The 24,947-nt window shown below is 26.9% G+C and overlaps 1 protein-coding gene across 1 annotated transcript; it reads right to left on the bottom strand.

The window, feature by feature from the left end:
- Positions 1–1,017: 1,017 nt before the first annotated feature.
- Positions 1,018–12,379, bottom strand: LOC114936266 (organic solute transporter alpha-like protein). The gene is made up of 6 exons (XM_029309414.2): positions 12,161–12,379; positions 7,164–7,359; positions 6,431–6,662; positions 5,009–5,165; positions 4,325–4,459; positions 1,018–1,991 (listed from the first exon to the last, which is right to left on the bottom strand). The coding sequence occupies exons 1-6, from the start codon at positions 12,243–12,245 to the stop codon at positions 1,822–1,824; spliced, it is 975 nt and encodes a 324-aa protein (XP_029165247.1). The 5' UTR covers positions 12,246–12,379; the 3' UTR covers positions 1,018–1,821.
- Between the last annotated feature and the right edge of the window lie 12,568 nt (positions 12,380–24,947).

The following is a 24,947-nucleotide window of genomic DNA, read 5'->3' as shown; positions in this document are numbered from 1 at the left end:
CGACTTGTCTTTGCAACCCCATCAGTTTCGTCCTGCAGTATTTTTCACTATTGTTCATATTCTCTCCCCACAATCAACACGTTGATTTTTTTCAAGTATTTTTTCAAAGTATTTCTTTAAGTATAATAAATTTTATTACATTTTAAAAATAATTTTTTTCATAATTAATATACATATTTAAGAAATAATTTCTATAAATTAAATATATAAAATGATTGTATTGATTATATGTAGATGTATATATGATTTAACTTGGAGAATGTCAGTAATTTACAATTTTGATTATTTTATTTTTTACGATTATTATAATTTTTAATTTAAAAAATTATTTTTTACTTTATAGATGTGTGTATATATATATAAATTATTATATATATAAATTAAAGAAATTTTTAATATTTATTTATGATAAAATTAAATTGTATTTTAAAACAATTGTATTTGTTTTATTCGTACCTACTCATATACATTTCGCATTTTATTATTATAAATTTGTGAAAATTGTATGGGTATAGAAAGAAAAAGAAAATACATATACAAGCAAAGGATGAAAGGCTTAAATGATACAAAGGATTCACGAAAGAATAATAAGCGAAGACATCGAGCTGTGTAAGCTTATCTATGGATGTTTATCTTTTCCTAGGACAGATAAAAAAGTTGTCAAGTCAGAGATAGCTAATATATTATATCTGATGAAAAGGTTATCGAAATATTAACGTATTTTTTCAAGTATACGGAGAACGCGATGACACTTTCGATAAAGTGTAAACAGAAAAATACATTACTATCTTTTATTTTTTATTAATCTTGCGTGATTATCAAATTTAAAAAGAACGCGCACTTGATAATAAAGCAATTCTTGCAATTTTATTTTTACACGTGCTGTCTCTCTGTCTCTCTCTAAATATTTGTATTTTTTTATATTCTTCAATTTGCTTCGAGAATGTAAAATTTTGTTTGCAATTAATTTTAAATCACATCTGAAATGCAAACTTAAAAAAATAAAAATCTTGAATCTTATCCATATACATATATATTTATTATATTTTATTATATTACAATCTCATACATATACAAGCTACTATTTACAAGACATCACATTTAATGAAAAGTTGTAGATCTAATTTCTTCGTAGTTTTGTTTTTATTTTTATTGATAGAAACAATTTATATTTCTATTTTATATTTTTTTCTAAAAACACATTTTTTATGATTATTAGGCGTGCAATGATTAAAAAAAGGAAAATATGTGATATCTCTTCTAATCTTTCTAGAATTACTCTCATCATGCGATGATAATTTAAAAAATAAAAAGTAAAATAATACAAATAATATCTCGAAGAGATAAAAGGAAACACTTATTTAAAATTTGAAATTTGCAGATTTAAAAAAAATCAGTCTAACAATAAGTAATGATCGACTTTTAAGTATGTCGACCTCTATTTGTGAGCCTCTTATAATATCGTTCTACTAATTAATATTACTGTTTCTCATAATAATCAATAACAATTATAATTAATATTATTATAATAATGACATTTACATAAGGGAATTTACGATGCAGAAGTAGAGAGAGGATTTGTAATAATAAATTTAAAAGTTAAATTCTTCAAAAGAAGAACGTAATAAGCTCTACATCTACATAATCCCGTTTTATCTCGCGTCGATAAATATTAATTTATTGATCGATGTCTGCTGATTGAAACGAGAGATACGAATTTTTCGTCAATGAAATTTTTTTTACATAAATAGTACGTATATATAATACAATCGACATCTCTGATGTCAGCTTCATAATCTTACGTGAATATCTCGTTACAAATTACTTGTTGGCATCGTTGCTATTTGTCGGCTCTATCCGAATCGTTGACACTCGATCTATCGCCCTGTCCTCTCCCTGTTCTCGATTTTTCTCTGGGTCGACATAATATACAAGTCGTGCAGCGTAACAAAGTATCAGCATTTCGACTAACATCAGTGAGTTGTACGTTACTGAAATCGAGAAAAGAAAAATGATTAATAAATCTGTCATCAGCTATATATCTACCACAATTACAATTAAAATCTCGCACACTTTAAATCAACTCATGAATTTTTATATTTACATATATGTATGTTATGTATTAATTTATATATATGTATCTATATAGGTATTTACATTTTTTTGAAAATATGCTCTTTAATTGGAATTAGAATTGATATAATTTCAAAATCATATTTATATAATTATTTATATAATATTTATATAATTGATATAATTAATTATATAATTATTTATATAATTAATTATATAAATTATATAAATAATTATATAAATATAGTTGTACGTTACTGAAATCGAGGAAAGAAAAATGATTAATAAATCTGTCATCAGCTATATATATCTACCACAATTACAATTAAAATCTCGCACACTTTAAATCAACTCATGAATTTTTATATTTACATATATGTATGTTATGTATTAATTTATATATATGTATTTATATAGGTATTTACATTTTTTTAAAATATGCTCTTTAATTGGAATTAGAATTGATATATAATTTCAAAATCATATTTATATAATTTATATAATTTATATAATTAATTATATAATTATTTATATAAAATAATTTATATATAATATTACAATTAATTAATTTTACTGATAGATGTATATATAAATATACAATTAATTATTTAACATTAGAATAAACAAGAATAAATAAGCTGCTGGAATTGTATAAATTATGCTACTTGTATATATCGTCGTAATAATTAGTACGATAATTAATGAAAAAAATAAATATTAAAATATAATAATATAAATTATAATAAAGTAAGATGTATAGCACAAAGAATCTTTTTTGCTAAACCGATGCTTATCGTTATCTCACAGTGCGGTTTGGAAGCAAGGGAAATGTATTCACGACACGTAGTGTAACGGGTGAATTTTTCTGGCGCTTGTGCGGATGCTGCGTGACGTCTCTGTCTTCTATGTGAAACGAGTTTCTTTGTTATATTCGATCGTGGGTCCGGAACGCAATGAAAAGGAAAGACGTATTCTGAATTACGAGATGAACGATCTTATCATATTATTTGAAGATGCTACCGTGAAATCATGCTCTTTTATCGGTCGAAATTCGATATAATAGCAATTTAAATGACAAATGGCGTTGTGTAGACACAAGTAGCATAATTTATATACAATTCTAGCAGCTTATTTATTATTATTTATTCTTATTTATTCTTATTTATTTACATTGATTTATTCTAATGTTACATAATTACAGTACCCTCCATAAGTTTGGAAACACCTTACATTTTACAGTTAAACAATCGTATGGCAGCGATCTGTGTAGATTTTTCGTATCAATAAATCGTAAAATATTTAAATAACATTTTTATTTATGACAAATATTTAAATGACATTTTTATTTATAACAGATCGCTGCCATGCAATTCTTTAACTGTGAAATGTAAAGTGTTTCCAAACTTATGGAGGATACTATATATATTCATTAGGGTGGTCGATATATAGGTTTTTTCAAAATTTTAATGTTGGATGGTCGTAAATCAGCTTTAAATGTAGAAAAAAAAATCTCTAATTTTTTCAGATTTTTATTTTGAGTCCTGAGTCTCCCTGTTGGCATGTAATTTTATTAATAATTTTATTAATACCACAGTTCTGCAGCTGCTTCTGTCATCAATTTTTGTTGTAAATAGTTTGAAATTTTAGTGAAAAAAAGTTGAAACTATTTGAAAATACCGAAAATATAGTATAAAATAATATAAAATAGTTAAATAATATAAATAGCGGAATAGCCCATATAATATTTATGACTATCTTTTATGAAAAATTAAATAATTTTGTTCACTACTTTTGCAGCTGACTCCATCTAGAACTGAAGTAAATTAAGTATTTTTTCAAATTTTATAAAAAATTAATATAAATAATATTTAAATAACATATAAATGAATAAATAAATGAACTGATATAAGAATATAACATAACACGTGTAAACAGGGAGACTCAAGGCTGAAAATAAAAATCTGAAAAAATTAGAGAATTATTTTTTCTACATTTGGAGCTGATTTATGACCATCCAACATGATGTTCAATTTAACGACCACCCTAATATTCATATATACATCTTATTTAGTCATTATATAATCACAATGATAATGATTCAAATTTCTGAATTGGTGAGACCTGTCTAATTATAATTTCTAATTTAATCTATAATATTAAAATCATCGATTTTCTCCGAGCATTTAATTTTCTGAGAGCAAAAATGAATTAAGATAATGAAAGTAAACAAAGATGAAAACTTATATATTACCGGTGGCATAAACGGTCGGAGTAAGAGGTGGATTGCACGGAAAAACGCCAGCTAGTCCCTTAATAATGCCCGCTTGCAGTTTCGAGAACAACAGCATCAGTTGCAATACCAGTGTTTTTAAATGTAGATTGGCCTCTGAAACAGAAACAAGCAAGTTATTGATCAAAAATTTCTTTTGTTATTAAAGGATATAAGATAACTTGAGGGAAAATGGAAACGATTAATCTCAGTAACAACAATAATATCGTTGTGATATTTGTGATAATTATAATGATACGATTGTCATTGTTCGGTGACTCCAATGTATTGGATCTGAATTTTTATCTTGAATGAACGTACAGAATGTGATTTATAAGTGTAGGATTTTAAAAATTACTATATTAAAATTAATGAAATGATAAAAAAAAACATTTTCAATTTAAACATCTTTCCGTTATAATATACATATATATTAACAAAGAGAACATGGAGGAAATATTATGGCAAATAAAAATATGTGGTTTATTAATATAAATAATATTAATATAACGTATATAATTTTTTAAATTTTATTTTGAAAAATTTTTACGAAAAAAAGTAAAAGGATGATGAAAATAAATTAAATGTATATGCAAACTACTACAAATAAAGCTGTTGAAATTAAACTAACTGAAGAATTCTTGAATAAATATGCATATTCATTACCTGGGGCTACCGCATGCAGAGTCTTTGTAGTAACAGTTATACCATATATTCCAAGCAATATGCTGGTTACCATGAATGGCTGAAGATATAGGTTGTATTGCGTGGCAAGAGTCGCATCCTCCGCGGTCATAAAAAGTAATATAAAAAAGAGGAGACCCTGAAATTTGAACATATATTCTTGAACTAAAATTTCCAAACTTTTTAGTGTTTTTTGTTGAAATATATAAATACTCGCTATTGAATATTTTATTCTGATTGATTTAATTTTAATATTGTGCGCGTGTGTTAATATTTTCAAGGATATTTATTGATTTCACAAAATATATTATAGGAATATTTATATGACGGAATAGAATAAAGACTGAGAACCGAAGCCGGTTATTATGGCCAAAAATTATTATTTATTACAATAAAGATATTATTACACAAACGTTTCCGTCTTATTTAGACCATCTTTAGTGTAAAATTAATATTGATACAATGAATAAAATGAATAAGAAATCGCATATTACAACAAAATTCGCATACGCAAATAGCTTGTAGGAAAATTATTTTTTATTACTTCCGGCCGAATTAACGACAAAAAGTGGAAAGTTATGGTTCTAATTCGTCCTTATTGTCAACTAGACAAAGGATATAATCGGTAAGTTTCCTCCAAAATCCTGTCACATTAATTTTATAAAATTTTGGAGGACATACCGATTATATCCTTTGACTAGTTGATATAACAAGCACGAATAAAAACTATGATTCTGCGCTTTTTATCCTCTCACTTTTTGTCGTTAATTTGGTCGGAAGTAATAAAAAAAAAAAAATAATTTTCTTACAAGCTATTTGCGTATGCGAATTCTGTTATAATATGCGTCTTCTTATTTATTTTATTTATTGTATCAATATTAATTCCACTGAAGATGGCCTAAATAAGACCGAAACATTTGTGTAATAATATCTTTATATATATATATTGTAATAAATAATAATTTTTGGCCATAATAACTGGCTCTTATTCTATTCTGTGACAAGTTTATATATTTTACGTAAAAATAAATATTCGAAAAGTTATTTGAAAAGTGTTCAAAATTTTAAACAAATCACGCTGTGCTGCTTGTCAAAAGTTTTTTTTATTTCAACTGTTCAAACAAAATTTGAAGAACGAAGATTTACTTTAATATGTAACTTGTATATAATTGATTTTATTTAAATATTAATACAATTGATATTATGAATGAGATCTTCAGGATTATGTATATAATTGCATATTTTCTGCTTTTTCTGCGGAAAATTAAAATCGATGCAATATATTATGTAAGGTTGATTATAAATTTTGATCAGTCTGGGAATGAATTAAAATAATTACTTAACGCGAAGAAGAGCGAGATAATCGTGAAGGAGCGTGAAGAAAGGAACGGAGATTTTTTTTACCTGGACGATAGGAAACTGGAGGACCAGGATTCTTAGCCAAGACAAATTGGCGTCAGTCATCTGAAGGTTCGGAAAGGGCAGACAGGGCCAGCAGCAACAGGGCCCGACTCGCAGCATCAACGTCGGCGTCTCGCTGATCTTTCGATGACCGACGTCCACCAGGAGTAGATAGAGTCGATAAAATGAGATTGTTATGAAAATCTGGGTTACCGCTTCCGATAGTAGCTGACCTCTGTCGAAAGTCAAACGAACATCATTATCCTTATAAATTTTATAAAACTAATGTGACAGGATTTTGGGGGAAATTGCAATTATTGCGATCAATTAGTCATTGCAGTTATTGAGCAATTTTTAATTTTTGTTTTGAAAGAGATTTATTTTTTTTATATTTAGGCAATTTAATTTTTATCTTTTTTTATTTTTGCATTTTAAAACACGTTAAGGATCTTTTTTATTAAAAAATTTGAAATTTTATTCTAAAGAACAGAAAGCTAATTAAATACTCAGATTTAAAAATAAAATATATTAATGATTTCTCTATATACGGTAAAGTTATAGAATTATATCTCGACTTTGATCGCTTACGATAAATTGTTTAAAATGAACAAGTACGTAAAAAACGAGAAATAGAAATGACCATGTGCGCGTGATTTTATTTTACACTTCGCTTGTGGCAAGTTTCTCTCAGAATTTCGATATCGTCAGTGGATTGCGATAGGCTTTTACTTTTTACCTTGGTACCGCAATCGCCATGAGACTGCATACACTCGCGACCGGATACACCGACAGGATCATCATAACATTCCCTTTGTAAAATTTCGAGTTCTTCTGGTGAGCGATATTGTGACATGTATCGACAGCGAAGTATAGTGTGATGACTGTGAATATCGATCCGGCACTCAGCAATCCGGTACCTAACGCATCCAAATCTACACAAAGAAACAATAATTGAAAAAAAGAAGATAAAAATTATTCATGATTTTTTCAAATAAAATTCTGCAAATATATTTAACGATTTAAATAATTTCTCTGCTTTTTAAGTTATTTCCAATTTTTAAATAATTCTACTTATTTCACTCTTAATTTATTTTTTATTATAAAAAAATGTATGTACATACTATAATATCGATATACTTATCAATTTTTTATTATTAAGCATTTTTATTTTTTATTATAAAAAAATATATGTACATACTATAATATTGATATACTTATCAATTTTTTATTATTAAGCATTTTTATTTTTTTAAATTTTATTTTTGCTTTTATGGAGGAATATAAAAGAAGCTATATTTGAATGGTGATGATAACAAAATATCTTATCCATTTTGTATATATTTGCAGTGATTTCCGTAGTGATACTTCCAACAGTTTTATAAGTCTTATATGACTGTCGTTCTTTTTCAATCTTATCTGTGACAAGCAATGATGATAAAGTAAATGTTTAAATTTTTTGAACAATATTACTAAAAATTCTTCTAATAATGAATGGGGTTAGCGCGATTCACACAAAACATTGATGTTGATACGCGCAGATATTTCTATTACTAAAACATCTAATTTTTTCAAGTTGTTGCTATTTTAAATCATTATTATAAAACTTATATAATAATAAAATTTTATATATTATTTTGATCGAATAAAGAAGCTTTAGCGTATTCTTAGAGAGCAATTTTATTATGAAATATCAAGGAGGAAAAGTATCGCTTATTAATTAATTCATTCATGTAACATTATGATATAATCATTTTAATTAATATTATCTTATCATAATTCATCATATTTTCATAAATCTGTTATAAGAAATTCTCGTAAGGAAGCTTTGTGGATAACAAGAAACTTATTATCTAAAGACAATTGCAGACAATTGATAAGACTATCTAAAAATAGTTTGACGTCATTTTCATACAATATTCATGCGTAAGAAGATAGAGAAAAGGTGAATATATGAATATTTATAATTGGTTACATCAATCAATAAAATATACATCAATATACATATTAAGATGTGTACGAATGTGTGTATATTAAAATTTTATAATTATATATATAACAGAATTGATAAACGCATTACTTATCGAGAATGAATCGTCACATTGTTTAGATTCTTTGTTTAATAAACGTTGTGATGTGTAAATCAAACTACATGAAAAAAAAAAATTATTTGACTTAACAAAATCTGCGGTCGAATACATGCAAATAAATATCAATGTAATAAGAACTAAATATTTTGTTTAATTGCAACGCCAATGTTATAACAACTAAATATTTTGTTAAACACAGAATATTTAAACTCAGATACGAAATATATTTTTATCGGCTCTCAGTATTGATAATAATATTGTAATATAAATATAATATGTTTAGTTCTTATTACATTGATATTTATTTGCACGTATTCGACTGCAGATTTTGTTAAGCGCAATAATTTTTTTAGTGTACAATTATATTTGCGAATTATATACAATTATTACAATTATTTATCAAAAGTCTGCAAAAATGATTCATTCGGTTTACCAACCGCTTATTTGCGCCTTGAAAAATGCTTTCGCACCGGTATGTGAATATTTACGATTGATTACATCAATCAATAAAAATTATATACGTATTAAGACGTGTTTACGGATATGTGTATATTGAAATTTTATATTTATATGTATAGTAGAATTGATAATCGCATCGCTTATCGAGAAGGAATTGTCACATTGTTTAGATTCTTCGTTCAATAAACGGTGTAGTGTAAAACAAATTGTACACTTATGTTTGCGAATTATGTACAATTATTTATCAAAAGTCTGCAAAAATGATTCACTCAGTTTGCCAGTCACTTATTTGAGCCTTGAGAAAAGCTTTCGCACCGGTATGTGAATATACCGGTTACAACTTGGGTATAAATGCTTTAGTAAAGTATACGATATACAAGGTATCGTGAAAATATGTTAAAGGTGTTAAGAAATCACAGATATCTCGAATTTCTTTTGTTTTTTGTATACTGTATTTTTTATTATGTTTTATAATTTTGATATTGCTTATATTTTATACATTTTATTTTGTATTGTTTATACTTATTATATTTTTTTATTTAAATCTTTAACAAATTTTATAATAGAAGTTTAGGCTCGTAAGAATTCAATCAAATTGATAAAAGATACAGAAAGAAAGGCCAACTTAAACGAGCTAACATTAAGGTTTTTCAGTCTTTCGTTTTCAAATGTGTTATATTGATTATCTTATTAATTTATTATGTATCAAATGTAAAAGTTAAGGTATTGATAAAGATTGTTGTACAGTTGAAACGTACGTATACGGTTGTAATAATTTGTTTTATGTGGTTCTTTTTGTAATAATAAATTTTTATTTGACATTCTGAATTAATGTTAGCTCGTTTAAGTAAATTCTTTAATTTATATATACAATATTTTTTATATGATTAATGAAAGCACAGTAATGAAAAAATGCTTTCTATATATATTTAGCTTCTTTTTAATTTATCTTAGAGAAAGAAATATGCGGAAGAGAATAATAAGCAAATTATTTGCATAAGTTATGTTTGAAAATTTTCGAGGTTTGCATTTATAATATACATATACAGGGTGTATCTGACCGTCCATAATATTTCCAAAAAATGCAAAGTAACAGGAAGAGTTGGAGAGAAATGTTATCTCCTAAATTCCGTCCGAAGAATCGAATAAAGATATTTTTATTTTCCAGAACTGACCGGAAGTAGTGATCACCGGAGCCAACTTTGAAATCTTACATGTCATTGGATAGAGCTTGAAAAAAAGAAGCATCTTTTATTCGAACATAATCGCAGTATCTTTAATTATTGAGGAGAAACAACTGAAAAATTGAAATTTGATGGTGTTGAAATAATAAAGTTTAGTACTCAGCAGGTATTTATAATATAAGATGTTTACATTATTTGACCTCAGTACATGTTGTTTGACAGTGATTCTACAAGGGCATGCACTAAGGTTAAACAATGTAAACACCTTATAAATACCTGCTGGATACTTAACTTTATCTTATTATTTCAACACAATCTTTAATTTTTTATTTGTTTCTCCTCGACGGTTAGAAGAAATACTACGATTATGTTTTAATAAAAAATGCTTCTTTTTTCAAGCTCTATCCAACGACACTTTACATGACATGAAAATTGACTCCGGTGACGACTACTTCCGGTCAATTCCGGAAAACAAAAATATTTTTATTTGATTCTTTGGATAGGATATTTTTAGAACTTAACATTTCTCTCCACTTCCTTTCACCTTACGTTTTCGGAAAAATTGAGGTAGACGAGTGGTCAGATATACGTTTGTATAAGACTCCATGTATACTCTGTGAACTTAGACTTTACTTTCACCGATGCGCCAACATATCGCTCGATGCAAGTGTACATCGTATATTTATTATCATAAATGTATTTGTAAAATAATAAGAAACGATTATATTAATATTATATGACATTAATTTTTCACAGTCAAGTTTTTTATTTTATATGAAAATTACTTTATTTGCAGCCTTAAATAAGTTTCTGCCGTGCGTTTTATGTGTTAATAGAAGAGAATTACCATTGATTAAATAATATTAATATATGTAAATAAGAATACTAATATAATATCATTAATAATATTAATTATAACATTTTTTTATATTATATTATATAACATTTTTTATATTATATTATATTTTATATTATATTAATTATAACATATTTTTATATTATATTATATTACATTTTTATATTAAATTTATATGTATATTTCGAGAATCAAAATAATATTACAAAAATATAAATATAAATATAAATTAATAATTGTAAAAATTACATATTTTTCACAATGAGAAACACGGAGTATTTGCAATATTTGTGAAATTTTAGTTGTTTGTCGCAACATGTAAATTATATATTTATATATATATATATATGCTTTTATTTATTAAAGTTACATTGGTATAAGAAGATAAGAATATCGCAACAATTTCTGATATACAATTTAGTTCCGTATTTATAATGCAATGTTATTATTACGTTATTACTGTCACGTCAAGAAAAAACTCGCAATACTCGGTTCAAACACGTAACTCACTTTCTACGATCATTATTCTACAAAAAATCCCAAGTGAGCACGAGAATAATTTAATGTTATCCGTCGCAGTCGATATTTTTTAATAAAGAAATTGATGTCAAGTCGATCAATAATCGTCTTCGCTATTAAGTAATGGGTCAACATAATTAAAATTCCATCAAAGAGTATTAAAAAATGTTTTTAGCGATTTGCTAATTTATCAATAACTATTTAAATTTATTATTTAATTTAATAATTAATTATTTTTACATTTATATTATTTTTGTATTCACTTTTTCCATATATTTACATTTATCATCATTTCATATTTTTTAATTAATATCTTACTAGAACGTAATTACTAAATATTATTTGCATTACTAATAAAATAATACTTATTCAAAAAATTACTGAAAATTATTAGTAGAAATAATTTGCAGATACATTAAAATACAGACAATCACCACATAACAATCATAATTAATTTTATTAGACGATGCAACAATGGAAAAATTATAAGCATGCATAATTGTTGCTTTGCCTCACTAATTTCGACATTATCAATAATCCCACTTGACTCTCTTTTATGTCTCGTGTAAGACTTTTAACACTCGATTAACTTTCGCGGAGTTATTGCATAGACTTCCGGGGAACTCACTTTCTACAAGCTCGATAGCTGAGGGCACGTAATACGAATCGCAGCTAACATCCGCTTGAACATCGAAATCCTTCCTGTCACCCATGGTCCCGAATTTTTCTCACTGAAGTCGAGTAAAGAAAATTCTCGAGCGGTCTCACACCGTCGTGCACTCGACCGTTCGCCACTCGCGAGCTTGACAAACTCGAAAGGCGGACTCGCGAGGTAGTAACCTCGCGAGCAATTTCGCGCGCCAGAGAGCGAGAGAAAGAGAGGGAAAAAGAAAGAAAAAGAGGGAGAGAGAGAGAGAGAGAAAGAAACGTTCGCGGCTGCGAATAGTGAGAGTAAGTCCCCACTTTATTTTGCTACCATTGAATCGCGATGTTGTAATGAATTATCACTTGCAAGAAGTGCAAGAGAAAGAGAAAGCGGGAGAGGCAGAAAAAAGAAAGAGAGAGAAGAGGACAATGAGTAATAATAAAGCGAAATCTCCTTGTTCCGCAAACTTTCTCCCTCTCTGCAAAACTTTTCAAACGTGGAAAACTTTGCGAGTTTCAATTTTGCGAAATATTATTTAAAGATTGAAAAGACATGACAAAGTTGCTAATTAGTAATTAGTAGATGTATTGATTTATTTAGTAATTGATGAATTGTATATTTAGATGACGTATAGATTTGTTTCTAATTTTTTTCTGAAAAAAGAAATTATATAATGATGAAACACAAAAGTAGAGAAGAAATTATACATGAAGAAATAACAAACGGATATGTTAAAACCAATTTTTATATTTTTTTGTAATATTTTGGTAATTGAAATTTGTTATATTTTTCGCAAATTTCATGAATTCTTTTTTATGATATGTCTTTGCATATCGCGTCGATCGATTATAATACAATATGGATTAGGTCACTTGTATAAAGTGCATACAGAATGCATCAAATTCGGTCACTGCAAATATTGAGGTCGATGTTAATTTTTGTTGACATATAATGCTGGAATAGTTAAAGAGATATTAGAAAATACTTACGTATACAGCATTAAACGTGTTTATTAAAGTACAAACATGTTAAGCAACATTATTTCGCTGAAAGTGCGCCAGAACATTTGCTTTAGTGGCAAATGATATGCACATGACCTTAATAAGCGCTTTGACTACAATACTTTGTATAAAAAAAAGTCAAATAATGCCCCGTCATTGCATTTGAAATGTAAATAGTTTCCAACATATTGTGTCGAAATTCGATTCTAATAATTCGAAAAGTATTTTTTTCTAAATTGATTTTTTCTAAAAAGTTATTAAATAAAAGTAAAAATGTTAAAATATAGAAATTTCCATTGAATAAAACAAAAATATAATGGAGTATAAATATTATAAAACTTATTAACAATGTATGATTTATTTATAATATAAATTGCAACATACATTTTTAATTGATAACTCTTTAAAAGAGAATTTTACAATTCTAATAATTCGAAAAGTATTTTTTTCTAAATTGATTTTTTTCTAAAAAGTTATTAAATAAAAGTAGAAATATAGAAATTTCCATTGAATAAAACAAAAATATAATGGAGTATGAATATTATAAAACTTGTTAACAATATATGATATTTTTTATAATATAAATTGCAACATACATTTTTAATTGATAACTCTTTAAAAGAGAATTTTACAATTCTAATAATTCGAAAAGTATTTTTTTCTAAATTGATTTTTTCTAAAAAGTTATTAAATAAAAGTAAAAATGTAAAAATATAGAAATTTCCATTGAATAAAACAAAAATATAATAGAGTATAAATATTATAAAACTTATTAACAATGTATGATTTATTTATAATATAAATTGCAACATACATTTTTAATTGATAACTCTTTAAAAGAGAATTTTACAATTCTAATAATTCGAAAAGTATTTTTTTCTAAATTGATTTTTTCTAAAAAGTTATTAAATAAAAATAAAAATGTTAAAATATAGAAATTTCCATTGAATAAAACAAAAATATAATGGAGTATAAATATTATAAAACTTATTAACAATGTATGATTTATTTATAATATAAATTGCAACATACATTTTTAATTGATAACTCTTTAAAAGAGAATTTTACAATTCTAATAATTCGAAAAGTATTTTTTTCTAAATTGATTTTTTCTAAAAAGTTATTAAATAAAAGTAAAAATATAGAAATTTCCATTGAATAAAACAAAAATATAATGGAGTATAAATATTATAAAACTTGTTAACAATGTATATTTTTTATAATATAAATTGCAACATTTATTTTTAATTGATAATTCTTTAAAAGAGAATTTTACAATTCTAATAATTCGAAAAGTATTTTTTTCTAAATTGATTTTTTCTAAAAAGTTATTAAATAAAAGTAAAAATATAGAAATTTCCATTGAATAAAACAAAAATATAATGGAGTATGAATATTATAAAACTTGTTAACAATGTATGATATTTTTTATAATATAAATTGCAACATACATTTTTAATTGATAACTCTTTAAAAGAGAATTTTACAATTCTATGTTATATTTTATTTGTATAAAAATTTAATAATTGAACTGCGTCGTAACTATTTATATTTTGCAGATTTAATTGCAGACTCTGTAAGAGTTTTTTAAAATACTTCATTTTTTAATCGAGCTATTAATTTATATTGACAATAGAAATTTATTGTCACTATAATATTTTCTGACTTACTGTTAATAACTTTTATCGATAACTTTTACTGGTTAGCGGTATTCAGTGACTTATAATCCCGTGTAAAAGAAAGTATTGATTGTTATGTATCTTCAAATGATACTCGTTACCGACCGATGTTTGAACCAATTTCTCAATAATAGATTTATAAACCTGAATTTATATAAATGTGTTAGGAAATAAAATTGCAATTCTTATATTATTAATTTTGCTGAAATGAAATTTATGTTAAAATATTTTTTTACATTCTAGCGTTTATAAAATTTCTTTAAAACAATATGTATACTATGGCTTATATATATAAAAGAAACACGGTTCTTTTTCATCTTTCCCTATTTTTCGTTTTTCCCTATTATCTTTTACCGGAAATGCGAGATTGAATTTTATAACTTCTGATTAATTTAAAGTAGCTTGAAGAATCTCGTAAGAATTTAAACTTAAGTTAGGATGAGGTTTCCTTCTTCCAACTATAAATTTATAATTCTTTAACGAAAAATAGAGGATTGATCTTTATAGATTTTCAAGATTTAGTAACTTTGTTAGAAGATTGAAAAAGCGATTTCAGCTTTGATTTTGATAAAACATATATTTGTAGACATTTTTATAAAGTAGTATACATTATTTTTCCAACAATCTACATATGTATAATAATATGCATTTATATTTTTAAATTTGTAATGAAACGTTTTCTATTTCCACTCTTTTGACCTGCACATTTTACTGAGATATAAAATACACGTTTATAGAGTTTTTGCAGTTGCACTTTTTTACAACTTGCAATTCACAATTTTATCTATAAAAACTGCTTTGTAATATCGAATAGAAAACATTCAAAGTTTGACTTGAACAAATTCACATTACATTCCTGCAATACGTGGATAGCAAAAAAAAAAGAGAAAATTTCGACATGTCGCTACAGTGGGATTCGGAGAAAAAATTGGAATCCGGAGAATGATTGATGGCAAGTTTGATGCTGCAATTTCGATTTGTACATCCGATTCGTTAATATTTTCTTCAGGTTTTTATTGCTTCGGTCAAAGCCAGCTGTGGTATTTAATATATTGCATATATTCAAACATGAATACACATACAAGTAAACATATAAATAAATTTATAAAAAAATTTATATTTTTATTTAATAGCAATATAAAAACAAGATAAGAAAGTAAATATCTTTTAATTTAATAGAAAAGGAAAGTAAACAAAAATGATATTTCATTTAATAAAACTTCCAGTTGCTTTAAGATAATTAAAATATAAATTTTTAAGTAAAAATTATACAATAATAAAATTAATAAACTTTACATTAATGTAACTATATTTTATCGGTTTTTAAATATAATTTAAAAAAATGTTTATTTGTTTTATTATATATTATGTAAGTTTTGAATTAAAATTTGTTAGAATTAATATATTTATAATTATAAATGCAACCAACTTACCTACAGTTTGATTTTGTTGTCGCTTGAAGAAAAGATACGAAATTGAAATTAATTTCTAATTATGTAGATCGAATTTAATTAATTCGCTAACCACGTGTCACTCCTCTTTCGGTTTTTCGATCGTTATTTGGCGGCGAAGGTGGGGATGGAATGTCGTTCTTGAAAACCAATATCTCGATGATGTCTCATCTCGCTGGGGGAGTAGCTTAATAAATGCTTTCCCTTAAGAGAAGAGGCGCGACCGCGGTTTTTTGTGAATCGGTCTGACTGTCTCGTCCCAATTTAACAATGCGAACGACATTATAAGAGAGAGAGAGAGAGAGAGAGAGAGAGAGGGAGAAAACGATCGATTGCGAAATTGAAATATCAGGTAGATTAATCTCTCGCAAATTTGAGTTCCGAAAGAAGGTCTTGCGAGGGAGAATCTTTGGAGTTCTAGTACGTGTGACCTTGAGGAGAAATATATTAGGAGCCAGGAAGTCGAACGGAAGGGGTCGATTCCTTGGACAGATTAAGCGCATGCATGCAAGACTTGCTTCCTTTGCCAGCAGCGCAGTTCGCGAGCTTTTTAAAGGTTGAAAGGGCCGAAATTAATGCCATCGATACATATTGACATTGATATGTCGACAACCGTTACTTTGTGTGACAATCTAATATCGATACGTATATATTTTTGTATAGTAATATATTTACTTGCGACATATTATGTACTATATGCATAATATATATATATATATATATTCTTGTGCACAAATATATATATATATATATATATATATATATATATATATGTAAGAAAGAAAGAAAAAAGAGAAAGTGATGAAAATCATTATTTATAATATTATTTTATATACAAAAAATTTCTTTATTTCATTAAATATCGCAATCAAGATATAAAATTCATTATTATATATTTTTAAGAAAAATAAGAATAATATGAAATGTAATAAGATATATATAAATATAATTAAGTTATAACGTAAGATATATCGTATTTAAGAAAACGATACATTTTTAATAAAAAAAGAAATGTAACATTTTAAAATGTTTTTCTAAGAAGTTTGTGCATGCATGTGTGCTTATGAGAATGGAATTGTCAAAAAGTTTATCACGATTTTATTGTCAGAGCGGTCACGTAAAAACAAATAAATGTGAATTATAGAAGTCAAATAGATGCAAGAAAAGAGATCATACTGAATCCAAGTCACGTTTAATCTTTTGGGTATTATGCATTCTGTCGTCTCGTTTTTTGTGAAGTTATTTGCTCCTAAATTAAGCGTCTAAAAATTCTTTAATAACACTGTGTTATCGTATATTATTCCTTCAGATTTCTAATTTATTTTTTTAACAAACTTTATAATTCTTTTTTTTATAAAAAATATATTCTCTTCTTTCTTCAATCTTTTTCTTTTTCTGAATATGTTTTTTAATTTTCTGCTCTGTGATGCTTTACAATGTTTATAAACCGGAAACCTGCATATTCAATTCTTATAAATATTCAATGAATTAACGTATTTTAATCCACGTTAATTAATTCACGTATAATTTTTCGAATATTCGAAGAGATGACTCACTGGTGAACTTTTCCGGATTTTCATGAATTCACCAAATGACAAAAATGTAATGTGTCAGATACATGCAACGCATTGTTAACGTTAAAATTAAAACAAAGTATTTAATAATGGTTTTTCCGCTGCAATTAATTCGGAACCGCGAATATTTTGCTAATGTTTCGCGTTCGCGACGAGATATTAAGTCGGTCATGTACAGGCACGATCAGCCTTGACGAGCATAAAAGTGGCCTTTACACTAGCGATAAATATTGAAATCGTATTGATCTCACTTGCGAATCAACCGCCCTCGCACTCTGACATCGTTGACAAACGCGATATATCAACATTATCATCGCTAAGAAAATCTTGCTTGCATTGTAACTTAAAGTTACATAATATTTCTATTCGAGAGCATCTTGATTTTTATTCTTACTGATCAAAATTCAGAAACAATAGATTGTTTATCTTTCTTTATCATTTTTATTATATAACAGTTATTTAAAACCATTTTAATACAAAAGAATATTATATGTGAAACATTTTTTAAATCTGCTATTGCTTTTTTAAATTTTTACAGCTGCTACACTGCAAAAAATGTTAACTGGATCATATACCTCTCAACTAAATTATTATTTTGTTAATTGAACATATATTAATATTTAAGCCAAATATATGTTTTGTTAGATTTAATATCTAATTAATTTAAATATTTTTATATGTTCAATTAAGAAAATAATATTTAGTTCAAAAGTTAACAAATTTTTTTAATGTGTAATCCTTGTACTTTTGCATTGAATAATATCCATATTAATCGCTGATTTGATCATAAAAAATTATACGTATAATATTTATTATAAATCATAAAATTCAGTTCTATTGTAAGCCATGCGAAATCGTCCGAGATTCTCAAGAACTGGATTGTCACGTCGGCACGTTCGACAAATTCCGCTCATTCAAGCGACTGCGTCGCTACGAATTTGCGTCCGACACTTTCGGAATTTCGTTGGGACGCGAGACAATGGCTCACTTTCGCGGCCGTGTAGGTAGCGTGTGAATTCGCAAATAAATTTTGTGGGCATCGTTATCGATTTCCGCTTGAGAATTGGGACAATCGACTGGATGCGACAGATAGAACAGGCTTATATGTGTAACGCTGATGGTCCCATCTGTGTCGCGACATAACCGCGAATATTAAAGTTGTAAAGCGCTTTATACATGTATATGGTGTTCCAAAAACAACTCTGTTTTTGATAGTTAATAAAACAGATGTACTTATATAATTTATACATATATCATTATTTATACGTAAATTTTATTATTTATAGATCATGAAGTATAGTGTTACGAATTGGTTTATTGATGTAAGATTTAAATATATAGTAGCTGAAGAAGCACAAGTATGTGCAGAAACGTACCACATAATTTCTAATCAAGAATTTTAATTTATTTGATTTTCATCCACACATCGTAGCTCGTATTAGCCTTTCAATTATTAGTTATTTTTTATTATTTAGATATTTTATTATTATTTGTCTCCATTTTTTTATTTAATTTTTATACAAATTCTCTTTTAACATTTTATAAATCTAAATTATTTAGCGAGGATTTGAGATTCTCTACGCATAATATATTTATATATTATTCATACATTGTATTATTAGCTTTTGATTTTAATTGCGCACATATGTTATTTATAGATTTTATGATACAATGTGTTTTTATATCCGAAAAATCTTAAATTCTATTTTTTATGAAGATCCATTTCTATTAAAGATTCTTTGTGAGAGTTTTGTACTTGACAATTAATAAATTAATCCAATCTGCCCGCACAAAACGGAAAGTTATCAAGAGAACACGAATATCTGCACAGCTTTATTAATGACTGACGTATCAGAATCGCGCCGATAAGCTTACAAAGAAGCAGTCGATATTCATCCTCTCTGTAATATAACACTAATTACTTCTGCGATGTACATGAGAGCAATCATCTATCGAAAGCTCCTAAGTTTAACTTCATTATTAACTTTATTATTTCGAAGAAAAAGTGAATGAATTTGTAAGGAATACTTTTCAATTCGCGTAAGAAACAGAAATTTTTTGCAATTGTTTTTATATTAATTATTCGCATTCTCAGAATTAATTTTATTATAGTATTTAATTTCGAGGAATTATTTGAACAATCTTGTAGCTGAAGACTCGTGTTTTGCCTTGCAATTAATTTTGAAAATAAAAGTTTTATTCTTATTAGTTCACCAAAGCATGATCTTTACTTAACAAATATGTATATCAATTTTATATTAATTATTCGCATTCCCAGAAATAATATTATTATAGTATTTAATTTCGGGGAATTATTTGAACAATCTTGTAGCTGAAATGCAAATATTTATTTGAATCTATATTAGTACTTTTTTTCTATAATTTTATTAATTTTTGTTTATTTTTATATTTTAGTATTTTTATTATATTTTTAGTTAATTTTTCTTGTTTTGCTTAATCTATCTAACATTTATTTTCTTTTTCTTTCATTACATCTATTTTTCTTTTTCTTGTGAAGTGCGAAGAATTATATATGAAATATAATCTGCTTATATTTCTTGTTTACCATAAAGAGACTTCAGCAGAAATTATGGCAGCTTCTCAATCTCTCCAATTTAGAGATCTGGAACCTTACACTTTTCTTGGGATTCTTTTCCTATATCTAAATCTGAAGCCATATTTTAAGAGATTTTTTCCACGTAAAAGAGAGTTGCGATATATTAAAGTAGCATCTTTCAACTTGTTTATCCTTTTTCCGTGACATTTTTTTCATTTTTTTTTCTTCAAAGCTCGATACTTTTATCAAAATAAAACCTGAATATTTGCCAATAGTAATTAAGATTAAATAATTGATTTTTTGCGTACCTCTGTTTTTGTAATTACATTTTTCAATTTTAATACGGATATATCATACTTTTTATTATTTTATTATTTAAATTCTGTTTGATTTTAAGAATTAATATTTAATTTTCTAATAAACAAAAATACGTGTATTAGCTTTACAATTTAGTATAAATACATTTTAAGTAACTTATTTTTTGATCAATTACATGTATGTATTACTTTTTATAGAAAAACAAACAGAAGCAATCATGATTTATTTCAATTTATTACGAACGACATATCTTTTCTTTTGTATGTTATTTTAATAAAAAGATGATTATTATCTATTGATCTGGTGAATATCGTTTAGTGCATGAGAGTATTGCGAATCTGATGAACGATTATTTATTTGTTGATAAAATCTCGAGAAAGAATGGTCGACGCGATTAATTATTCACCGGTTGACAAGAATAGATCTTTCCGATAATATATTGAATGAGAAGTAGAAAAGAGCAAGACGAACCTTTCTTACATATTAATACCTAACGATATTTCAGGATCTGTCGCTGTCATTTCAATTAAATAAAAAGTATTGGATTAACAGTTTTATTTAATAATCACTTATTTAATAATATTGTAATTATGATATTACTAATTGCACTTTTGCACTGATGTTATTACTAATTTAATAATCATAATCATATTGTATAATTTAATAATCATTAACTTCACTTAATAATAATCAATAATAAGAAAATTCTAGTAAAAGAAACGATATAATTTTATCTATAATTTTATATACATTTATATTTATATAATCTCTCGTATTATAAAAAATTTATTCTCTCATTTTTATTACAGGAATTTTAATTTGATTATAATATTTTATTACAAGAGAAAAATTAACGAATATTTATTTAATACAAATCAGAAAATGGAAGTAAATATGAGATTAATAAACGAGATTACTAGATGAAATTAATTATAAATTTTATATTTTCAAAATTTTATTTTTTTTTTAATTTCGAAGATTTTCATCACACAATTACTTTCTAGAATTGTTCACTTGAAATGTATTTTATTAAAAACGTCCCACGCCGCCTACATTGTATTATTTGCGATGCATCATTTTCCACCTCGTTGTAAGCATGATTACATTTGTCACGCCTTAGGCACTTAAAAAATGAAGAAGAAAAATGTGCTGCTGTTTTTTTATAGTAATATAGAAACAATTTTATTAGAATGGTAGCTAAAGGTGAAGCTGCTCAACAATGCATCAAAGTATGCATCAAAGTGCTGCGCATATTATTATTGACTTGACGCGTGCATTCATGGTCATTGCAACATACTGATATGAATAAAAACATGAAAAGAAATAACTTGGCTTTACAATACTAACATTTACCACAATTTTATAAAAAAAATTAAATATATTATTGAAAATAAATAATAATAAAAATAAAAAGAAATTTAAAAGAGAATTATGTAAAATCAGATAACATATTAAATATAAAACTAATATAAATAATTAATTTTATAATAGATTATATATGAAATTAATATATTTTTAATTGTCTTCTTATACATATTTGTAGGAAATTACTTTATTATTTTAACATATAAGATTTCGTATTATCGTAAAGATTTTTTTAAAAATATTAGTCCAGTCTACTTTATTTGATTGCTCGGTCATTAGGACCAGAAGCAATTTTTTCCTATGCCACGAGATATTTATCGCGCGAAGACGGTCATTTTTCAAATCGCTTATTCTTGAGTGTTGCGTTGCATGCATTTACGTTGCATTAAATGGAAAGAAAATAAAAAAAACCTAGTGTAGGCGCAAAAGAGAAGGAACATTGGATTCCGTTTAAACAGAATGCACGTCGTAACATCCAGAGAGCTCGTGATAAATGCTCGTTCTTCTTTTCTTCTCTCTTTCCATCGAAAATCCACTTTATTGTTCGTTGCCTTGGTAAGAGTTGTTAAGGAAAGGTAGTTGCGGGAAAGTTGTTGCGTGTTTCCTGGAGAGCAATCAGTCTGATGTAACGCAGAATCGTACTCTGCTGTGCTTCACGTGGCAGATAAGGTTGTTTTACCTCCGATTTGTAAGTCGCAATTACACGCGGTTCCCCGTGATACGACACGATTGCGAATTATCGTAAAAATCCACCGTAATACAAGAATTGCGCAGCGGGATTAAATCAGATTAATGGAAACGGAAAAACAAGTGGGATAAAAGGGAGAGAAAATAATTGGTGTTTTTTAAGAATATACCTTTACCGCGACATTTATTTTATTGGAAATATTCTATATAGTTTTATCCTTTTGTAATTTTTACTTAAATTTCACATTTAATATTAAATATTCTATTTTCTCATTTTAAAAACTTCCCTTTATTTTTTTTTATCATTTGTTCTGCTTTTCTCTCTTTTTTTTATATCTTCTATACTTTTCCTATATCTTTTTCTTTTGTTTATATTTTTTATACGTATATTTTCTTTATGTACGTATATTTTTTAAATTTTGTATAGAACGTATAGTACGTTTTTATTTTTTATTCATAAAATTTTTCATATAAATATACAGTAGGCATATTCGCAAATTCTTTCTTTTCACAATGAAAATTTAAATTTTATTGTAATTTACTTGAACTGGAATACGAAAAGGAAGAAAAACGTTTATATGTTTTTACACAATTAGAATATTTTCGTTTTCCTACAAGTGGAAAATTTGATGCTATGACATCGGACGGAGGGATCAGTTCGTGCTTTTTTTTTTTTCCTCTTCTTAAGAGGGGACAGGGAAAATATTTTTCTCATTTCGACGTGATCTTTTTGCACAAAATACGCGCCTACATGTGTGTGTATATTTCGAGATAAGGATCCGATATAAGACGGGGTAGTAAAAGAACGTCTTTTCGTGGCTGTCAGCGCGCCTGTCGACGCGAGACCTGACACAAGTATCGATGATTGTTCTCTCTCTCTCTCTTTCTCCCTCGCGCGAAATCGCGTCTGCCATTTTTCGGAGCGTTTTCCCTGGACGGAGAGAGAGAGTGAAAGGGGATGGGGATTTTCTGTCAGTTGCTTCGCGCGCAAATTCCTCGTCGTCGATCGCAATTTTGTCAGACGGAATTGTTATTCTGATCGCCTCGGCAGAATTCACCGTGAAATTCAATCGTCGATACGAATGAATAATGCGCACAGCTGTGTGAAGGAAAATATTGTAATGGCGAGTAATGTAATAACACACGAGAGGGACATTATTATTCATGCTCGCAATCGCTTCTTGACCGTTTTGATTGTGATTTTCTTCCCGTTTTTTTTTCCTCTCTTCGCTTATAATAATATCTCAATTGTTCATTATCGGAATATGAGAAAAAATGGACGCTCGATGAATTTATCCTGTATTTATTCAATTTTGAGTATAGTTGTCAGAAATGCTGGAAGATTGTGTGTAGTTATTTTATTGATGTAAAATTTTACCGAGAAACGAGACAGAGTTTCAATGATAAATAAAAATACATAAATCAAATAACTGAAAACTGAATATAGAGAGGAGGAAACTTTTGCTAGAGAAATATAAATATTTTTTCCCTCTTTCCTGGATCTCTTTATGTAGAAATTGCGCGAAAATAAAATTGCAGGCTGCGGATAATATAGCTCGAAATTATTCTCGGTGGATTTTATTTAGTTCTTTAAGCGTCTCTGCGGAGAAAGAGATGCATTTTTCTAAATCACTGCATTTTTATATTTGTTACTCTCGTTCGTACACGTACTTACGTTTCTGTATTTATTGCTTTCGTTCGTATTTATTTATTCAAACGAATAAATTAATTCTCTACGTCTAAAATGGCCGAAGCAGGTTGCAAAAAAGCATCAAATTACAATATCGATTAATTCGATACTCCGTTATTACAGATATTATTAATATAGCAAAAATATGAATAATAATATATTAATTGTCTGTGGGATTCTTTTGGGAAATGATATATTATATCATCAGAAATACTAAAGAGAGAGGAAGAGAAAGCGAAGGATAACTTTCGTCGCACAGTCTGTTAGACTATCGATCAATCATGCTCTTTTCCGTCGTTGGTTAACCGCAAACAAGCCCGACTACCGTGACGATGTCGTCGCTAAATTAATTCACCACGTAAAATGCGGGGACTCATAAAATATTGACACGGGGAATGTTACAGGGTAGATTGGGGAGCGAGGATGTGATTAAAGACTGCATTGTGC

The sequence above is a fragment of the Nylanderia fulva genome, unplaced genomic scaffold (genome assembly GCF_048542155.1).
Source record: "Nylanderia fulva isolate GAGA-0341 unplaced genomic scaffold, ASM4854215v1 Scaffold4, whole genome shotgun sequence".
Lineage (NCBI taxonomy): Eukaryota > Metazoa > Arthropoda > Insecta > Hymenoptera > Formicidae > Nylanderia > Nylanderia fulva.
This window is presented reverse-complemented; position numbering and strand designations above follow the sequence as displayed.

What these genes read in the sequence shown, in the direction of transcription:
- LOC114936266 (XM_029309414.2), bottom strand. Translation starts at nt 12,245, where the DNA reads ATGGGTGACAGGAAGGATTTCGATGTTCAAGCGGATGTTAGCTGCGAT. An exon ending in ATGGCGATTGCGGTACCAAG is followed by an intron (nt 6,663 to 7,163) that starts GTAAAAAGTAAA and finishes GACTTTCGACAG; the next exon opens with AGGTCAGCTACTATCGGAAG. An exon ending in TCTGCATGCGGTAGCCCCAG is followed by an intron (nt 4,460 to 5,008) that starts GTAATGAATATG and finishes TTTCTGTTTCAG; the next exon opens with AGGCCAATCTACATTTAAAA.